Below are 19499 nucleotides of genomic sequence, written 5' to 3'. Positions count from 1 at the left end.
TTCCCCAAATTGGAATTGAAAAACACTTGTATGCTTGGCTGGATTTTTAAAGTGCATGATTTCAGTTTTCTTTTCATTTATGGTAAGTCTCCATTTCCTGCACCAGTTATTCGCACATGTCAACATCTTTTGTAAATCAACTTCTGTTTCTGCCATCATAATAATGTCATCGGCGCACAGAAGAATGCTAATGTCTTCCTCTCCACACTTAAGCTGTTTGATTTCTTTGGCTAAATCGTTGATGTATACAGCGAACAGTGTGGGGGACAGAGCGTTGCCCTGTTTAACCCCTGATGGTGTAGGAAACCAGTTGGTTAGGGTATCATTTACTTTTACACAAGCTTGAGGTGTGCTATAAAGAGAACAGATTGCATGATAGAACTTTCCATTTACGCCCGTTTGAATTAGTCTGTAGGCAAGGAGGTCTCTATTAACAAAATCAAAGGCTTTCTGGAAGTCAATATAGCATGCAAATGTGGATTTATTTTCATTCAGTCTACTTCTTACTATTGTGCAGACAGTATAAATATGGTCAATACAGGCCCTGGCCTTACAAAAACCATTCTGCTCTTCTACCAGTAGTTGTTCCTTTTCCAGAAATACCATAAGTCTCTCATTAAGTAAAGATGAATACAATTTATAGACTGTGCTCATTAAACTGATTCCCCTGTAGTTGTGAGGCACTCTAGGGTCGTCTTTCTGTGATTTTGGGATGGGGCTTATGATAGACTTAAGCCATAGTCATGGTAGTCTACTAAACTCAAAACAATGTTTAAACAAATCAAACAGAATTTGGGCTAGCTTGGGTGATTGGGTGATCAAAATTTAATTTGGTATTAGTGTGTATAAATGTATGTAACAGAGTGATGGTGCAGTACTGACGGGGCGGGGCTGCTCTGCTCCTCCACTGCTTCCATGGCGCACTGGAGGGACCGCTGGAGGGACAGCAGCTGACTGGACGTCTCTCTCAGCATGAACCGGGTGACAAACTGGCCCAGCACACTGGAACCCTGGTACTCCTGAGAGAGAGCGAGGGGGAGAGGGAGAGAGAGAGAGAGAGAGAGAGAGTGTGAGAGAGAGAGAGCGAGAGAGAGAGAGAGAGAGAGAGAGAGAGAGAGAGAGAGAGAGGAGTAAGACGGACAACACACAAACCGAAAGAGAAAGCAACAAGAAAGAGAAAGAAAGAGAGAGCAAGACAGACGGAGAGGGAATGAGTCATGATTTGATAACTTCTCCCAAAGACAAGTACAGCCACTTCTGACATGTGACAGCTGCAAGTAAATGGGATAATTTCTTTTTTGAGCATGTGCATCATTCAGTACCACAAATCCAAATTCCAAGGTGGGAGGACTTTAATAGGAAGACATAATAGCTGCTCGAGTCCCCAAACATGAATATGATTAAGCATTCTCACAGGAGCCTCATTTTCACAACATGCTAATGAAGTAGCAGTGCAGTTAGTTCTTTGTTAAAACTTATAATGACAGCTAGCCGCTGTTGAAAGGCATCATGGGATTAGCAGTCCGGAACACTCTGTGACAGACCACAGCTGCTAACTAGCGGTTGCACAACCCTCTATGGATTTCCCCATTTTGACAGCTTAAAGGAGAGCCAGAACAGAGGAACAAGGTGCTCTAATTAAGACAGGAGGCAAAATTATTCAGCAGGCATCTCTTTTTTTTAAAATTTTCCTTTAACAAATAGTGCTGGTTTCCATTCCACAATAATGCACATCCCCGATTCCAGGTTGTTGTTCCGTCAAACAGTTCTGCGGTGATTATGATTGATTATTGATTATGTCTCGTCTACTGTAATTTAAAAAAGTGGCGATGGAGGAGGAAAATGTCATGATGTGCAGTAGATAAATTTAAATAACTATATATATATGATTGTTAAACACACTTGCAACATTTAGAATTGCAAGTAAATAGTTCCCTGTATTAGTTACAGGATTCAAAATCCAGATACCGTCCACCTCCAGAGCTAAAATGTCTCTTACATTAAGCTACAAAAATGCAAAAATGACCTGTTAATGAATATCTGCTGTTCAGGACCAACTCTGACAGCTGTTCATTATTCTAATAACAGCAGACTCTGTTAATATCAATCTGTGGCATAAAAAAGAGCATAATATTATGGTAAATAATGGAAATGTGCATGACCAAAAGTGTACCAGACCGTTTACTAGACTTATGAGTTTTATGAGACTCAGTGCAGGATTTGGCTCCATCTGCGCAGGGGAGCGTTTACTCTCGTAGGCATGAATCAGCAGTAAGTGCATTTGTAGCACCACACCCGTGTGTGTGTGTGTGTGTATGTGTGTGTGTGCACTTGTTCGAACACCTTTATGTCTTCATGTTTTCATTTAGCATGGGTCATTATACTATCAAAGATGTTGGCAAGGAAAGATTGAATTATGGGGTATTCATAGACAACTAACAGAAAGCACATTCTAAATCTATTGACAACATAACCTTGAGCCAAAATAGAAGATGTTATGCATTCTGGTGGAAGCTTACCTCTTTAGTTTTATCCATCGCCTTTAAAATAGCAACATTCAGGCTCTCTAGAGCTGAAAGGACATTGAGATACTCCCCCAGGTGCTGAGAAAAATAATCTAACGGGAGAGAGAATACAAGCTGTCAATGATATCATCATAACACTGTCAGAACAATCAAAAGTTTTCCTCCATTCTTGCTAACATAAGAAAAAACTTGGTGACAAACACTTTTGAATGCTGCCATGACAGATTATAATTAAAAGAAGATTGTGACAATGGATATACACTATCAGTCAAAGGTTTGGACACACTTGATTGGATGCACTGTGTTTTTCATTATCTTAAAGGATAAGACTGGTGTTTTTTAAGCCAGATCAAAATGGCTTTAAGGGATAAGGCCGGTGTTTTTTAATGCATTGCTTACCGTCAACAAATCCTATGAAAATAACAAAATCAATGCGTTTGCTCTACTCGTTACTACGTTACTTTCTGACTTCCCACGTACCGTTTTTAGCCGCCAACCCGGAAGTCATTGGCTCCAACTGTAAGCTAAAAACCTTCAAATACAGCTCACAAAGACATAGTTTCAATTTTAAAAATCGCTAACTGTTACCACAAAACGTCAGACTGTTGTAGTTATTACCAAATCCAATTCAAATGGGAACAAATTCTTCATTACGCCGGGGACTATTTTCATTGCTATACGGAACTACTTGATGAAATATGCTGCCCAGAGCGGCAGAACGGCATGGCTCTTTGATGTGTTTTTAATCGTTTTTTTTTAAATACAATGGAGTTCTATGGCTGCTGGGACATGGTTTCACTGGGCACCGGCTACATGGACGAGATTTGCTGTCAAAAAAAAAAATCATTGCTGATTTTGTTATTTTCATAGGATTTGTTGACGGTAAACAATGCATTAAAAAACACCGGCCTTATCCCTTAAAGCCATTTTGATCTGGCTTATGCTTAAATGCTTGAAATTTGTTTTTTAGACAAATATAAACAGTGAAGTTGATGCCTATGTATGAATTTCTTTCCAAAGTCTTTCCATCAAGGCAAAGGGCAGCTACTTTAAAGAATCTAAAACATAAGATAGTTGTGATTTGTTTAACACTTTTATGGTCACTGCATAATTCCATTTGTATTATTTCACAGTTTTCATGTCTGTACTATTATTCAAAAATGTGGTAAATAGTAAAAATAAAGATTTTTTTAATATGTTATATTTATATATTTATATTATATTTAATATATTTTTTTTAGCTTGCCTGTTGAAAAAAACAAAACACATAACTGAAATACTGTATATTGTGTATTCTGAAGGTTCAGGATACACAATGCACAGTCTGAATATAAAAGAAGGCTGACTCATAATCCCCAAATGTGTGGGTGATCCTTCAAAACTTCTTAATTGACCCCGGACTTCTGAAAAATAATGTTTTCACACCACAAAAGGATTATGTGAAGGAGACATGACTAGAACAAAACAGTAGTTTGACAGTGAAGTAGTGCTGAGGAAAGTAAGGGCATTGTGGTTGGGTTTTAGTTTTATTTCTAAGCGATTCTTTTTTTAACTATGACCAAAACCTTATGCTTAACCTTAACCAAATTGTTTTCTTGACTAAACTTAACCTTTTCATGTGAAAATTGCGTATACAATTCCTGCTATTGTCACATAATCCAATTACTGGTAATTGGATTATGTGAATGTCATGTTCACATACTGTAATTTGTGTCCACAAAACGTAATCTACATTTCAGAGTTCCTGCTCATGTCATGAAATTTTATGAGACTGTGTTGTTTTAATCCTACGACATTTGGTTCTTTGTACCCTTTATACTGTTGGTGACAGGTGCACAAAATTAAAAATTTTTAGCCTACAAAAGAAACTCCCACACACTGCCATATTTATTGTCACACCTGAGGAAGTTCACAGGACTGAGACAGTGAATGTTTTTCAATAAAATGTTTGAAATACAAGTAGGAGGCTGTGTGTGGGGGGTTCTTCAAGCAAGTTGTAATATCATATCAGGAAAGAACAGAATGGCTGAAGTATTATAACCAAAGAGTGCACTGGATGTTCTTTGACGCATGGGCAACAAATTGATTCAAGGTTGATGGGTGAAGAAGAACAATCTTTTTCTTCCAAACCTTTTACTTGGATTCAAGTATTTACCTCAACACCAATTCTTAACCCTTTTTATCCCAACACCGATGCCTAACCCTGCCTCCAAAAGTTGTGCATGCATCATTGCCCTGAGGCAAAGCAGAGACTGATAAATGGTCAGTGAACTAAATTCGAGATGAAAGGGATGTTCAGTGATGGAAGACAGTCAACTTCCCTTGACGTCAGACAGAAGAGATGCCATTGCCATTCAATAAATTATGCATACGTTTTATTCTGGGTACTCCTGGTATTTACAGGTCTCTGTCCTATTTCTTCACTTTATTCAGGCCATCTGACACCCACTTAAATATTAAGATGAATTTCAAAAATAGGGCAACAGGTCTATGACAGAATTTGTATTTTCATAGTTAAAGATGAAAGACAATGGTGCGGGTGGATGGTTGCAGTGTTGGTGGTGATGATGATGATGACAATGTTACCTTTTCACCCATAAAAAAACTCAATGCTACCATCACTTGTGTAAGTGAAGATGTGGATCCACAGATGAGTCAAAAGGCACTGCTGTTGGTGAGTTTAAAAGATTGCAGTCTTATAGAAATGTAAGGAATGAGACACATTAAAACAGACAAAGCATTCCCGTACTCACCTGATAGCTTGTCAGTGTCTAGATTGCTGCAGGGCAGGGGAACAGAGGAGGTAAATGGGGAAGAGATTGTGGAAGTTAATTGTTGGGGAAAATTCAAAGATGTGCTGCTCTCTTAATTCATTTGTGCTAGAGAGGTTATGTGGCTCAGAACTGTGTGACTATAAATTCAGTCTTAGCCAAGGAAGATATGCACACAGATATGATATGCAGATATGCAAACCTTACAAATTAACTTCCTCCTCATCAAATTGCTCTCTACAGAAATGACTGTTCTGCACTTAACCAGCCCACATGAACAATATACTGTAGCTTTCTGTTAAATGCATGTCAGCTCAGTTCTGGTACCACCTCTTTTGAACTTACATTTGTTTTGAAAAAAAAATAACATTCAAATGAAATTGCTTCTTTGTTTACCAGACATGGCAGGAATGACTACTTGGGAGGCTAAATTGTTCTCAGTAATACTTAATATTTGATAGGATGGTAGAGCCATTACTATATAAGAGTTCCCCTGTTGCTTTAATGGCTTTTTACAGGTCATTTTCACTGTCAGTTGAAGACCATAAGTAAAGCTGGTTAATGACTTGTACTATTAGAAAGCTCACACAGCGTCCATGGGCCAACGACCCATGGCATCAGCAGGCTCCTGATGGGAAATTTGCATTTTAACAGTCACAGTAAGTCCCCACATGTCTGGCTATTTTTTTTTTCTTCACTGAAACTTTTTGTTCTGACAAAAAGGGGTAAACTGCTCTTTCAGTTATGTGATTCTTAGCATAATCACCAAAGTCCAGCCTTGGGAAATGCTTCCGGTTCATTAGTGATAGCCTATTATTATTAATGTTATAGATTAAGATGGGAATTGCTGCCTTGTGGTATTTCAAAGTATGTAAATCAGAATTCAGTTCATGACAACTGCCACAAATAATAAGATACGATATGGGTAGGAGCTTGGTGAGAGTTGTGAGGGTTGGTGGGTCACATTGGTAACTAGCCAAATGTCATGTCCCAAAGTAAGTGTTGGAGGAACTGACAAAAAGAAGCAGGGATGAAATGTTATTGTAGCCAAACACCAACTGGGTAACAGGGTGCTAATATTTGATGAAGACAAACTGACAGTATCGTTTCCTTGGAGTAATTTAGGATTAGGTAAATTACTTAACTATTTAAAAAGTCATTTTCACTCCAATGCGGTCTCAATATGTTTGTATGTGTGTGTGAGAGAGTTTGTTTATGCTCACTGCCAGGCGTGTGCGCATGTGTGAATGTCTGTTTGTCCCATTGAGTGACTTCTTGTGAGAGTGTGTTTGAACAATCACAGCAAATTCATTATTTTACCTGAGCTGCTAGAGGGGCTTTGACAGCCAGGTTATTCAAGCTAACAAGACTCGCTTAGACTTCCAATGCTGGTACATTGTGAATGTGTCCATGTTGAGGAAAACAGGTCGGTAAGTGCCCCATGAATATAAATCTCCAATCTGCCAAAGGCAATAAAGCCAACTGACTTTGGAAAAAGGATGAAACTTTAAACCATTACATATACCCATGACAGGTGAGAAATGGTTCAGGAAGAACAAGCTGCATTTTGAAGTGGATTTTTCCTGTGGCTGCACTGGGCTAAATATTCTCTGCAGACCAGTGACTTCAACAATTACCCTGAGGCTGATTTCTTTGATTGCAATGTTGGAGTAGGAGGTTTTGAAGTGCCTGGCGAAATCCACAGTATTCCATGTCAAAAGGGAGGGAGAAAACATTAGTTGGCCTGCTTGAGCTTGATTGCAGGGCTCATTTGAAGTGAAATCACCCTTCCGGCTGTGTGGTCTTTACCCAGTGACTGATGACTTCAAACAAACACATTTACTCTTCCTTCAAATTCAAAAAACTTGCATTACAGTCTTTTGTTTTGCTACTTTTCCCTGTAGCATGTACAAATTAAACAGTATTGTGTAGCAATACTCAATAGCACTTCCTAGTTAGTAGGTTTGTCAGGAGTGATGTAACAAATTACTATTCAAGGCAAGGAACTAAGTTGTAACTATGACTTAAAAAGTGCTTTCTATTACTAATATGACTTCAGAAACAAGCCTATCACATAACAGTTAATTATTACAATTGTATTACACATTGTTTACATATTTTGATAGGTTAACATTATGCTCACATTCCATTTAACTGTATTTAAATGCACTGCAAATAAAACAATGGAAGACAAATGGTTAAACATCCATTTTCATCACTCAATCATGAGGATTCACAGTTACCAGTACACAGGATCTGAAGTATCTATCCTTTCAGTTTTTAGTCTAAGTGCTTACGTAGAAAATAAAAGACTGAATGTCGACCATTTTCATCATTCAATTGTGAAGGTTGTACTAAAGCAGAGCCCAGTTTCTGAAAGGAACCTACTTATTCTGCCGTCCATCTATGGAGTAGAAAAGCTCCTGTAGCTCCTCAGTAGTCAGGATACCATCCGCAAAGTAAGCATTGAATTCTTCAAAGGACAGCTTGCCATCATCTGAAATACAAAGGAAAGCATAATCATACCTTATAACAAAGAGAATAAAGTATTTGCAGCCTAACAGTGTTGGTTTGTCATTTCATCCTTGGATTAGATTAGATTGCAGAATAAATAAACTATAATCAGCCCAGAATCAGAAACTTTTTCAGGGAATTCAGGTGATTACTACATGAGTTATTGATAGGAATATTCAGAAGAACATTATGAATATGATAATCACACTTTGAAAGAACCACTGGACTGCATGTGGCTGTCCTCTGATTGTTTTCCAACAGCACCAATAACCTGATTGGACATCTAATAACTTTTTGAGGTGGTGGAGTAGGTGTGTTCTGCACCATTTATATTAGAGGGACAATAGCTTCAATTTATTTATGTTAACGTATCATTTCTTGCAGCAACTGCACCAATTCACAACCTAAAAACTTGTTTTTGTCTGTACAGTAATGCATGCTGAGGATGTCTCTGTGTGGCAACCCCTCTCAGCTGTCAAGATGTTCAAAACACATTTTTTGGTGGTTAAGTCAACCATATGTATCAATAAAAAATAGATGAGGGTAGCACAAATATGTATTTTTTATATTTGTTGCACGTTAACAGAAAATATCTGTTTGAATCATGACTAAATTACTTCAGTCTCTTAAGATGGTGAACTTTTATTTGATAGCATCTTATGTTCATGCTGCACACTGCTGACTGTAACATGTATCCACTTATAACACTTATAACACTGATATTCTTCAACTACTAATGATCCAGAAACTGCTTATGATAAAAATTATTTAGCTTTATTCCCTGTAACATTCAACATATTATATTATTTCACTTGTGTCTACACCGCTTTTTCTGAATCTGCCTGGCGTGACAGCCTGCTAATCTAACAAGCTGATGAGCACCATTGAGTGCAAATTAGTTCTTTTGTTTGCTTGCAACCTTGTTTTTCTGACCGTTCTACTGTTGCTCTGTAGTCCACATCCACACTTTATTGCTATTTCTAATTCAGTCTGGATTCGTGGCATGCACCCTAAACATAACAATTTTGTTTTTCGCTGTTAGCTTTAACCAGTATCGATTACATATTATTATTATCATTGCACAGTATAACGTGTTATAACTACATTATTGCACATACTGTAAATTCACCGAACAATATAACTGTAAAATGGAAGAAACTACAGACTGTCAGTGGTTCTGAATTCCTTGGTTATGCAGAGAGTAGTTTACTGTGAGCACAGTGTGTTGTGACAGACCATGCACAGAACAAATCAATAGCAGAAGATAAATAGCTTGGTTGTCAAAGTTGTGATCTGTGAAGGAGTGTTCCTTCCTAAGCCTATCAATCTGTCTACTGGCAGAGATTACACAGATTAGTCAGCAGCTAGCCTGCCAGAAAGAGAGACAGCTAGATATTTTAATCCTCATAAGAGAGTCCAGACCGACAGACAGACAGACCAACAGATAGATACGTAGGTGTCTAGGAAGGACATTTCAGAGCCATGACAGACAGACAGGCAGTCAGAAAGATATTGGAGGGACTCGGTTACTCAGTCAGTCAAAGAGACAGACAGACCAACCGGAATGATGATGGAGCCAAGATGGGCACACAGACAAATGAGGGTATTATTCTGGAGTATCTGTTGAGTTAGGCAAACAGACTGAGATTTCAGAGAGTCAGACAGCTACATAGACAAACAGAAAGCCATCCAGCCATGTCATTATTGCATCCATAAGGGAACTATCACCAGTGATGTTATATTTGGCCTCGGGCTTCAAACCTTCCCCGGGCATGCCGACCATTGCCATTGCTGACAAAGAGCAAACTCTCTCCAAACACTTCATAAAGCCCGGCATCATAACCCCGCTGAGTAATGTGCCCAAATATTACCCCTGTCTAAACAAAGACAAGGTAAAAATGACAGCAATTTAACATGCCATGGAGTTCCAGTTGGCCGATTCAGCAAAGCCGGGAACTCAAGGGCGAGTTTGAAGACCATCTGTTTAGCTGGACCCTCTGTGACACAGCTCATCATTATCCCTGACCAGAATGAGTAATGCGCTGGCCCTTGCCCCCTCTGCCCACCTTTTCTTTTCAAACAGTCTTTGCATCTCCCTCTCATTTTCTGTTTTTTTCCTCCTCCGCTTTACAGCAAATTGCTAATGAGCAACACCAAGCTGATGACTGGACTTTAAACATGCTCTGTGATTTAAAAAAAAAAAAAAAAAAAAGCTGTAGGTTATCTGATTCAGCCCTGCGCCTGTGTTTGTCTGTCAGAGAAACAAAGAAAAGTGAAATCTAAAAAGGATTGTACCACCACAGAAAATAATTATCTTATCAAACATAAATTAACATAAATTCTACATTGAGGACATTTGGGGAAGTTCTATTCATACTGCAATGTCACAGTTTCACAATATTTGTATGCCTTGGTTCATGTAGGCTTTTCTTGTATTTTGGAGCCTGCGGTTAGTTTGCGGATCAGACACCAAACTGTCCCTCCCACATGTCTCTTTCATCCTCTCAAAGGCCTGTGTTTGGAAAGCCTCCCGTGTTTGGGGTGTCAAACCAACAAGACAGACAGCAGTTATGCTCAGAAGTGACTCTCTGATCGTCTGCTCTCTTTGATGGACTAATGATGACTACTGGGGGTCTCTCGATTCACTCTGACAGTTCTGGGTTAAATGTCTTCTTCATGAAAAGAGGGTGACCCAAAAGAACACATTGGTCTGGGCCTCTATGTGCTTTAATTCATCCATTATTACAGAGATGGACAGGATGGAGAGAAAAGATACTGAGCAACCCATAATAGCAGGGCATTGTTTACTCAATATAACCTATCTTACTCGTTAGAGAGAGCCACTGTAAGATGTCCAAAGATTGGATTTGCTGGTTGAAAAAGTAATCTTGATCCTTTATTCTGAAGCTTATATAGAAGCCTTTGTGTTTTCTCTCACATTTTCAATGACTAAGACCTCTTGTGAACATCATACTTGTTGAAGCAATCGCAAATGCAAATTTTACGTATTTGTCTCGCAACAATTTTGCATTACAGTCGCCTCATTGCATTAGTTTAACTATAAATGGCACATGGCAACTCTCCTGCTTTTAATCTCATCCAGCTAGAGCCATCGACTGATGATGCTGTCAGATGGCATCAGAAGATGCCAACAAAGCACTCTAAAACCGGGGAAATGAAGCCAGGCAGTGAGAGAGAGAGGGGAAGAAGGGGCAGGAATTTGTTGTCTGTCAGCTAAAGACTCAGTGAGTCTCTTCAATTCTAACATGAGCTATGTCTGAAAGAAGAACCTAATTTGTAAAAGTGAAACTTTTTCTATAAAAGCCGTGATTTGGACTGAGCTTTGTTAAATATTTCAAATTCTGGACTGTTGTTAGAGTTATGTAACATTATAAAACCTCTGAAAAGTACTAAATCCATATTGAATTCTTAGTGATTGACACTTATTGACTACTTTTGCAAGAAAATATCAAATATGTATGTGGAAACTAATGGGCTAAACAAATCCCAGTATTAAATGATAATGCAATGCACGTTTCTAGGTATTTTCCAAAAGGTCTGTAGCGTTGCCACAGAACTTCCACCCAGGACAGGTGGTTTAAAATGGCTTCATTAGCTCATGCTATGTGCCTGCATCTGCACACAGAAAGACAAGATAGAAGCCAGGCAGGGCGTCTGTCCTTGGCGCCCACAGACTTCCTTCAGCTTGATTACTGAACACCAACAACAGTGAACAAAAGATTAATAACCTCACAGAATCTCTCTGTTTTGTAGTGAAAGCAACAGTTAGTAGCTAGCATGGTGAGCACTATAGCAACACAGCTTCACAGATAGTGGGTGGAGAAAATCCACTGCCCCAGCTGGAGAAAATGGTACCAGGAGTGACATCGTCGTTTAAGGTAAGACAGCATTTAAACAGTTAAAGCCTTCATACATGCAAATTCAATTTTTACAGTGGAGGAAAATAGTTATAAACATAGGGTTGAATTAAAAGCAATATGCATAGGCTGCTCTTCAACAGCAATTCAGAAAATTACTTAAGGAATTTCAAGGTGAGAAAACAAAGTGTGAGATTGGTAAAGGGTGCTGATTCTCCAACACAGAGGGATACAGACAGCTCATATGCGACAAAGCCTTCTCTTGTGTAATTTGAAAAATGTCAGACTAAGCTAAACAAGACGCTCACAGGACCAGAGTAAACAAGAACCAAATGAGTGAGGAAGTACTGTAAAGTAGGGCAGAAAGTAGGCCACACTCTTATCTCTCCAAAGGTCAGTCCCTTTGCTGCCAAGGATCTCGACTCTCCTAAGTGGTTTCTAAATTCCCAAGGACACACCACAGCTTCAAAAACAACTGGCATTACTAAGAGAGTTGGGTCTCGGCTCTTCATGGTAAATTCTTAGGCACTTTATGCACGGCCAGGCACTACTGCATGCCCAACCATTACTGATTCTGGTATTCTTAGTAGCTGTGCTCTACTTAGACTGTGTTTCAGATGGCCATCTGTGAGGAAGCCTATAATATAAGCTGCCTTTTAGCCTCCATATCCCAACATAAACCTGTATGCTGCTTTTAGACCACATATCCTACTACCTCTGGTATCTCCACGTCACTAATGGTCTGGGGCTCACTGGTCTTTTCTTCCATATTGAAACAGATGTCAGTCAAGAAGTGAGGTTCATTAAAAGCCGAAGAGAAAAGCAGCAATGACCTCTATACTGCACCTCTACACATAAACTGAGGGGTTCTTTCCTTATGTTGTGGACAATAGTCCACAGGATCTGTCCAGTAAAGTGAAATCAACTAAGGTGCAGTGACTTTTACACTGTGGATTTTTCTCACTCAAGTCTTCATTCAGCACTGAGAAACCATTTTATCTTGTCATATAAGGTGCTAAACTATCACACTGCACACTATCTCTATATCTGTGGAAGACATGTTTCAGCACAATATGATCATCTTATATCAATCAGGAAATACATCAGCTTTTTAGATGTAGGGGTTAAATAACAGATAAACCGAAGCGCTGAGCCTGTACACATAAAATATCTTAAAATCTGAGTGCTTACCAATTTTCCAATTAAACTGTGGTGAAGTTAATGCAGTTATGTAATCTGACCAATTATCCTAGAGATTTTATTCACATGGGTAGTAGACAGTCTTATACCATCAATTACAGTAAGTACAAAACTTAACATAATTCTAATAGGGACCACACTTGCACAATTCTTTAACCATTCTCTTCCTCTTGTGACGACCACATCTCTTCATGACTCATGAAAATTCAATAGGTGAATTCAATAACGGATTGTAGCTTGCACTTGGAGTCACCTGGTCAGTCAATTAATGAATAGAGAAGGTGTTCTTAATATTTTATATGCATAGTGTATGTACATTATACATTACATACAACTATGACATCTATTAAGGATTTACCACTCCTACTCAATACACTGTCGAAGACCTCATCTTCTTTGTTTCTACTTTCTTTCTGGTTTAGTTGATAGCAAATGTTCAACTTAATCCCAGTGGAGTTACTAATATTGAATAAATATAAAAGAGGAAGAGTAATGAATGCAGCACAGTATATTTTCTTTCTTTTATTTTCTTTTTACACCATCAGGTTGACTTCAAGTCTTGTCCCCCATGCTTTCTCCACAACTGATTTAGCGATGGCAATCATCTCAGTTGAGCTCATTATAATGAAGATCGTGAATATATTTGGCTGGATGCCTCAGAACACTTTATCTCCAGCAAGACTCGTCATATTGAAGAGCTGTTGAGAGGTAATTGCTATTTGGTGGCATGCTGATTACGACCCCTGTAAATACAACAGTGGCCCATTGATGTCCACTCTTGCTTGATTTTCTTTGGCACCTTATTATTTCATCTGATATTGGACAGGGATAAGCATCAATAGAGGCAAGGAGGCAAGTTATTTATGACAAAGAAGGTAATAGCTCATGTTTAGGGGTAAAATAATCTTGCTTTCAGAAATTAAGAGGTGAGTCAGGCAGAGTCTATATTCACAAGATTCATATTTATGGGGATTTTCACTATAGGGGCAACTAGTGCATTGTGACAAGATGAAATAGGTCTGTTTCCATCTTTCATAGAAGAAATTATAGAAAGGCTGAGCGTATATGGAAAAAAAACCCCTCCATGTTCACTACCTTCACATGAAGGAGCTATTAACCATGCTCAATCAACTCATCAAAGATGCGAGAGCGGCATATTTCTTTGGCCTGATCAACAATAACAAGCATAACCCTAGGTTTCTGTTTAAAAAGTGCTATATAAATAAAATTATTATTATTAATATTATTATTTCATAGATATGTTTTACTACCATCGGCATCTGGTTCATTTGTTCTGTTAAATCACCTTTGACTATAATACTGATAATCTCCAATAATACAATAAATAGTTATTAATAAAGGTGCCACATGTAGTATTTTTAAACATCAATATTGTGAAATTAATGGTGATAACATGGTATAATTACTGTAAACAAAATGAGATCTTGGTCAAGACAATTGGTAGCCTCTATCTCACATCAGCAGTATTGAAAAAAAAAAGACCACATTTCCAATGAACCCTGCTGCTCCCTGTCAAAAAGTGGATGTTGCCCTCCTCCTCCCTGATGTCGCTCCGTGTTTGCTTTCTCTTTCATTTTACTGAAGAGGATAAATATGTTGGAAGTGATTTTTCCATCTGCTTTTCACTTGTTCCACCGTCTGGCATTGCAAGAAACTCTGGAAGCTTTAGATCCATTTGCGCTGGAATAACAATAGCCGTCTTCCTGTTTTGTGCCATAAAGCAATACAGCAGCTAGATCTGGCCCAGTGGCTAACAATATAAAATGCAGTACAGAGGCAGATAGAGGCTGCCAATATTCTCAGCGATGGTCTTGTTTGTTTATGGTAATTATACTGATGTCTCAAAATTAATGTAGTAATGATAGGGTTAGGTTAGTATAGGGTTAGGGTTAGGTTTAGGGTTAGTTGTTTGGTGTATTTTTCTATTCCTGCGGATAACTGGCCAAACTTAGATGACGTAACATCACCTTAGGATATTTCCAGCACAGCTACAATGGAGTTTAATAACAGAAAAAAACAATACCAATTTATCCACTGACAGTAGCCTCTATAGAGCATAATGTAATACAGCCACATAAAAAAAATTGCGCATTTTGAGTAAGGGGTGTGTTTTTCTTGACTGGAAAAACTTGCTCTCATGCTCTTACTAGCGCTATTGCTATTGCTCTCTCCAACTCTACCTATAACCCACAGCTCATGGAACAACTTCAGGCACATTCTCTGGAGGTTGTCAAAAGGCATTCTGGGAAATGTAGTTAAATCACTAACTGAAGTAGAATTAGATGAGACAGGTTGAGGGAAGGTGGGTACAACAAAAAGGTAAATTACTTCATCATAAAATAACTCCTGGAATGCATTGAACATCACAGATTTAATGACAGCAGGGAAGTCAGTGGGTTAGTGAGGCTGACAGTAACTAGAATAAACACGGTTTGATCCCCAAAACTCACGGAGCTGAGGCACCCATTAGCAAGGCACTTAGCCTTTATCTGCTCTGAGGCACTGAACTACACAGTAGCCGTACTCACACATAAACTTAGACTCATAGCTAAAATCTATTAAATGAATGTGTGCATGTGAATGAGAGAGAGAATGAGTGCATGTGTGTGTGTGTGTGTGTGTGTGTGTGGAGGATGCATGTGTATGAGGAATGTTTTCAAAACAAATTCACCAAAACCTGTTGGGTTACCTTGTGCCAACTTGCCAATAAAGCCATCTTATCAGTGATTCACTACTAGCAAAGATCTTGGCTCAGCCCACATAAACATGACTCATATTCATTTGTAACTGCACCTAGTCATCTGTGTCTAAACTGACAGAGATGTGCATTATTTTGTGTGACACATTCTTCCAGGCGTGGCTATAATCCAGCATCTCAGCATCATTTTAATTGGGTGGAGAAACTTGTTGGAGCATTAAGAGAGAAAAGGAGCATCACTTGAAGAGTCATTCATGCAAATCCCTTATCTCTCCACCCAGTTTGCCTGGGACACAATGACAACAGGAAAAACGTGTGGAAACAACAAGCTCGTATTGTGACAAATTAATCAACACCGAACATGTTATGTTCTTACTGTTTACTCACCGTTTTTGTCTGCTCGGCGAAAAATCTGAAACAAAAGAAGAGGAAGGAGATGTGGTTATTGCTTCCAGCCGAGCATCACTGAAGGAATTCTCTCAAGGCAATAAGCAGGTGCAGATAATTAGAAATCATGGCAATTAATAAAAAAAAAGACAGTCACTAGGATCTTTGACTTCTGCTGTAGAAAGTTTTTTCATTACTCTTTGAAAAAATGCAGGGGGGTTTATCATGATGTAGTGTGACAATTTTTAGTGCTCATTTAAAAAATCTATGGTTTGGGTTTGGTGTAGAGTCACCCTTTTTGGGGTCAAAGTTGTCCAGCAGCCTGGCTGGCTGTCAATCAACCAATCAACCGATCATAGTCCATATTCCCACTGTATGTCTATCTCTGCTTCAAGTGGCAGAAAAAAACAAAACAGAGAAATGACTGAGCCTACTTTCAAGACGTCCCCAGTCTTCAGCGGTCACATTTTGATCACAGTTCATTTCCTTGTCTTAACATCCATGGGATATCCATCCAGTTAATTCAACTTTAGCAGCTGACGCTATGTGGAGAGGTTGGCTAATTGTTGTTTTGACTCTAGCCAGAGTCACCGCAGGCTCTCTGCAGGGAGACTGGGCTAAAAACAACTCCTCGCAGTAGCTCCGGCTAGTTTGCTAATATTGACAGTACTGACTGGAGCTTTTTCCGTTACGAGTATCAGCACAATGTCACTCTAGAATTGCATATCTTTCTCCCACAACTTGCCTTAGAGCTCCTTAGTAGGCTATTGTGCAAAGTTGTTCACTGTGAGAGCTGCGTTTTCTTTGTTAACAATGTAAGTAATTGGCTAATGTTAGTTCTTGTAACATCATGTTAGTTGTAACATCATGTTGTTGTAACATTAGCTAGCAAGCTAACTTACCTTTGCTATCGTTACTGATTGTCTTAGTCACATTGGGCTGTGGAGGGTGGTAAAAGACCTTGTTTTGTGTGAGTTGGCTAATGTTTCTGAGCAGTTTATTTCAGTATTAATTTAGGTTGTTTATCAAAACTTGATATTGAAGTGCCTTTTTTTCTCTTTTCTTGTTGTGGGCGTTCATTTGTATCATGATTTGTTGATCGGTCTGCTAGCTATCGTTTTTGCTTCGCCTTTGTTTGATTATAAACATTTATTTTCAAGCTTCAAGCATTTTTTTGAACAACAGTTCAATATGAGCATGACAAATTAAAATTTCTGCAATTCAAATACAATCTCTGTTGGCACTAACCTCTTTCCATATTTCCTTCACCCCGTGTATTGCATGAAGTGCAATTATCCACCAGCACGAGAACAAAAGCATTACTGTATGAATAAATCAAATCTAACTTCATTTTAGACAGTGCAAAGAAGCTTCCCATTTGGCGATACAGATAATACATTTTAGATATTCTATTCTGTTCTATCCAATTCTATTCTATTCCATCCAATCTTCACCCTCAATTTGTCCTGTCCATTGTTAGAGAGAGGTCAAGACTGAAATGTTCATCAGTTTTGACCTACAGGTTATTAATAACAGCAGAAGCTGCCCTCACTATCATTTTCCATATGTCAACAAGCTCAAGGTCTCCATTCTGCCCCCTGTCTGTCAATGTCCTTCTCTCTCCAGCCTTAGTCATGATTAATACAAGAGCCTGGTCATTTGTAACGACTCCACTACACACTCATTGTTCTATATTTGATTCATCTGTCTAGACTGGGAGACAATTGGAAAGCTGTGAATTATGTGTTATGTAGTTGAAGCCAAAATGCTGCATACTGTTAATAGCATGATGGGAAGATAATTCTGACCAACCAACCATCTTTATTTCACACATGAATCTGAAATGCATACCCTACTTGCAAGTAACGTGCATGCACACTTTAGGCCTGGACCCATCTCTCCTTCTTATTCCTTCTCAATCAGTAATCGATCCCTCTGCCTATATGGCAGAGTAGCCACTCTGATCCATCCAAGCAGCGTTTTTCCTCCCAATCCATTCAATCAAGAACAGGTAGTGTTAAACTGCTTTACTGCTTGGCTGTGTCTTTGGGCTCTCCAGTGTCAGGAGACGATAATGCATCATTTACAGCGAGCCCAGAAAAGGTCAGATATGCTTCCCAGAGCGCTGCTGTTCTGATGTCACGATGGCAGGTGTTAAGACAGTGGGTTCTCCGAGGCTCTACTGACACACTATCCTCTACAGGGCTTTTATTGTGTGCCTGAGAGAGGGGAACTGCAGCTACATAATACATCAATGATCATATTCTACTTTCTATCAGGGGTGCATTTTTTTCTCTTGTTTTTTTCTATACAAATACACAAATTCAATTAATTTCTCAAGGATATTTCTATTTTTTTCTCCACCTCAGGAGCAAGAAAGGGAGAGGCGAAAGAAAAACAAGTTGAATACAGGGAGAGAGGGAGGAGAGAGAAAAATAGAGAAATAAAGATAATCAGAGAGAGAGAGAGTGTTGGTGATCGAGCAAGACTGGGTAATGCAGAACCACAGGATACACAAGATAAAGGCATAGAAACGGGCAGACAACAATGTGGATGGTAAACCTTCCCACGACCATCACCACCAGCATTAATTGTCCCTGGCCTTTGAACAGGACATTTTCTGAGGCATTGTTTTGCTTCTCATTCTGGAAATATGAGCTGTTACAATCTCTGCATTTTTCCATCTCACTTAAATTACTGCTTGGCTCATTATAATGTGAAAACGACTCAACATAGGCCTATTTTTGATGTTCTGATTACATTTATGAGTCATGGGAAGAGTATCTAAATGCCTGTTGCACTCTATCAAGCATATTCATGTAAATTGCAAAGCTGTCCTTTTTCTACATGAAAGAATGGCCAGCATACTTTAGAATACATTAATCTGATTATATTACGAACAGCTACAAATACCTTTTGCCCTAATTAATATCCCCTTCTTTTTTGTGTTTCTACTGTATGTGGTCTGCTTATCTCTGGTAGACTATTGAAAATCAATGTGTTGTGCTGCAATAAAGTTCATTTGTTGGCAGTGGACGGTAGACAATCTTTCTGAAAATCAATCATCATTGATCAGTGGTTTTCAAACTTTTACTCCAGGGACACAATTTGTTCTTAGAAGCTGGACACCAATGCTCATTGTTAGGCTTTTAGTTGACCAGCAGTAACAATATTATATTCAGCCTATTTCACTCTGTGGGGACTTGGGAATGCCAAAGCAGCATAACACAGCTACTCCCTTAATGCAAATTTAGAATTTTCAAGTCAAAAACTGCCAGCTGTTACAGCAGAATAATTTGGGAACCCATTAAATCTTTCTATAACCCAACAAGTTTCTTGTACTGTCATAAACAGGGAGATGCCAGGCAGGAATGCGATTTCCAGCAACTGTGAGAGTTCTTTCTCCTTTACCGGAATGGAGTGGAAAGTGGGTGTCATATTAATATGTCATTATATACAAAATGAACTGATGCTGATACACTGACATGAAAAGAAACAAATGAAC

At 38.8% G+C, this 19499-nt stretch overlaps 1 protein-coding gene across 1 annotated transcript in view; it reads right to left on the bottom strand.

The window, feature by feature from the left end:
• The window catches only part of LOC139662368 (N-terminal EF-hand calcium-binding protein 1-like), a gene marked incomplete at its 5' end in the record, with an annotated part of 36572 nt that extends 20547 nt beyond the window's left edge, over nt 1-16025 (bottom strand). Inside the window, 5 exons of the mRNA XM_071541031.1 lie at nt 883-1019; nt 2520-2617; nt 5279-5304; nt 7685-7793; nt 15995-16025. Of these exons, the coding sequence (XP_071397132.1) occupies nt 883-1019; nt 2520-2617; nt 5279-5304; nt 7685-7793; nt 15995-16025 (401 nt within the window). The remainder of the gene's footprint in view (nt 1-882; nt 1020-2519; nt 2618-5278; nt 5305-7684; nt 7794-15994) is intronic.
• Nucleotides 16026-19499: the final 3474 nt, after the last annotated feature.

This window comes from Centroberyx affinis, unplaced genomic scaffold (genome assembly GCF_046629955.1).
Source record: "Centroberyx affinis isolate AG114_WGS23_722 - 3 ecotype Tasmania unplaced genomic scaffold, CSIRO-AGI_Caff_v1 ptg003778l_1, whole genome shotgun sequence".
NCBI classification, from domain to species: domain Eukaryota; kingdom Metazoa; phylum Chordata; class Actinopteri; order Beryciformes; family Berycidae; genus Centroberyx; species Centroberyx affinis.
Note: the sequence above shows the minus strand (reverse complement) of the source record. Positions and strands in the feature narration are given on the sequence as shown.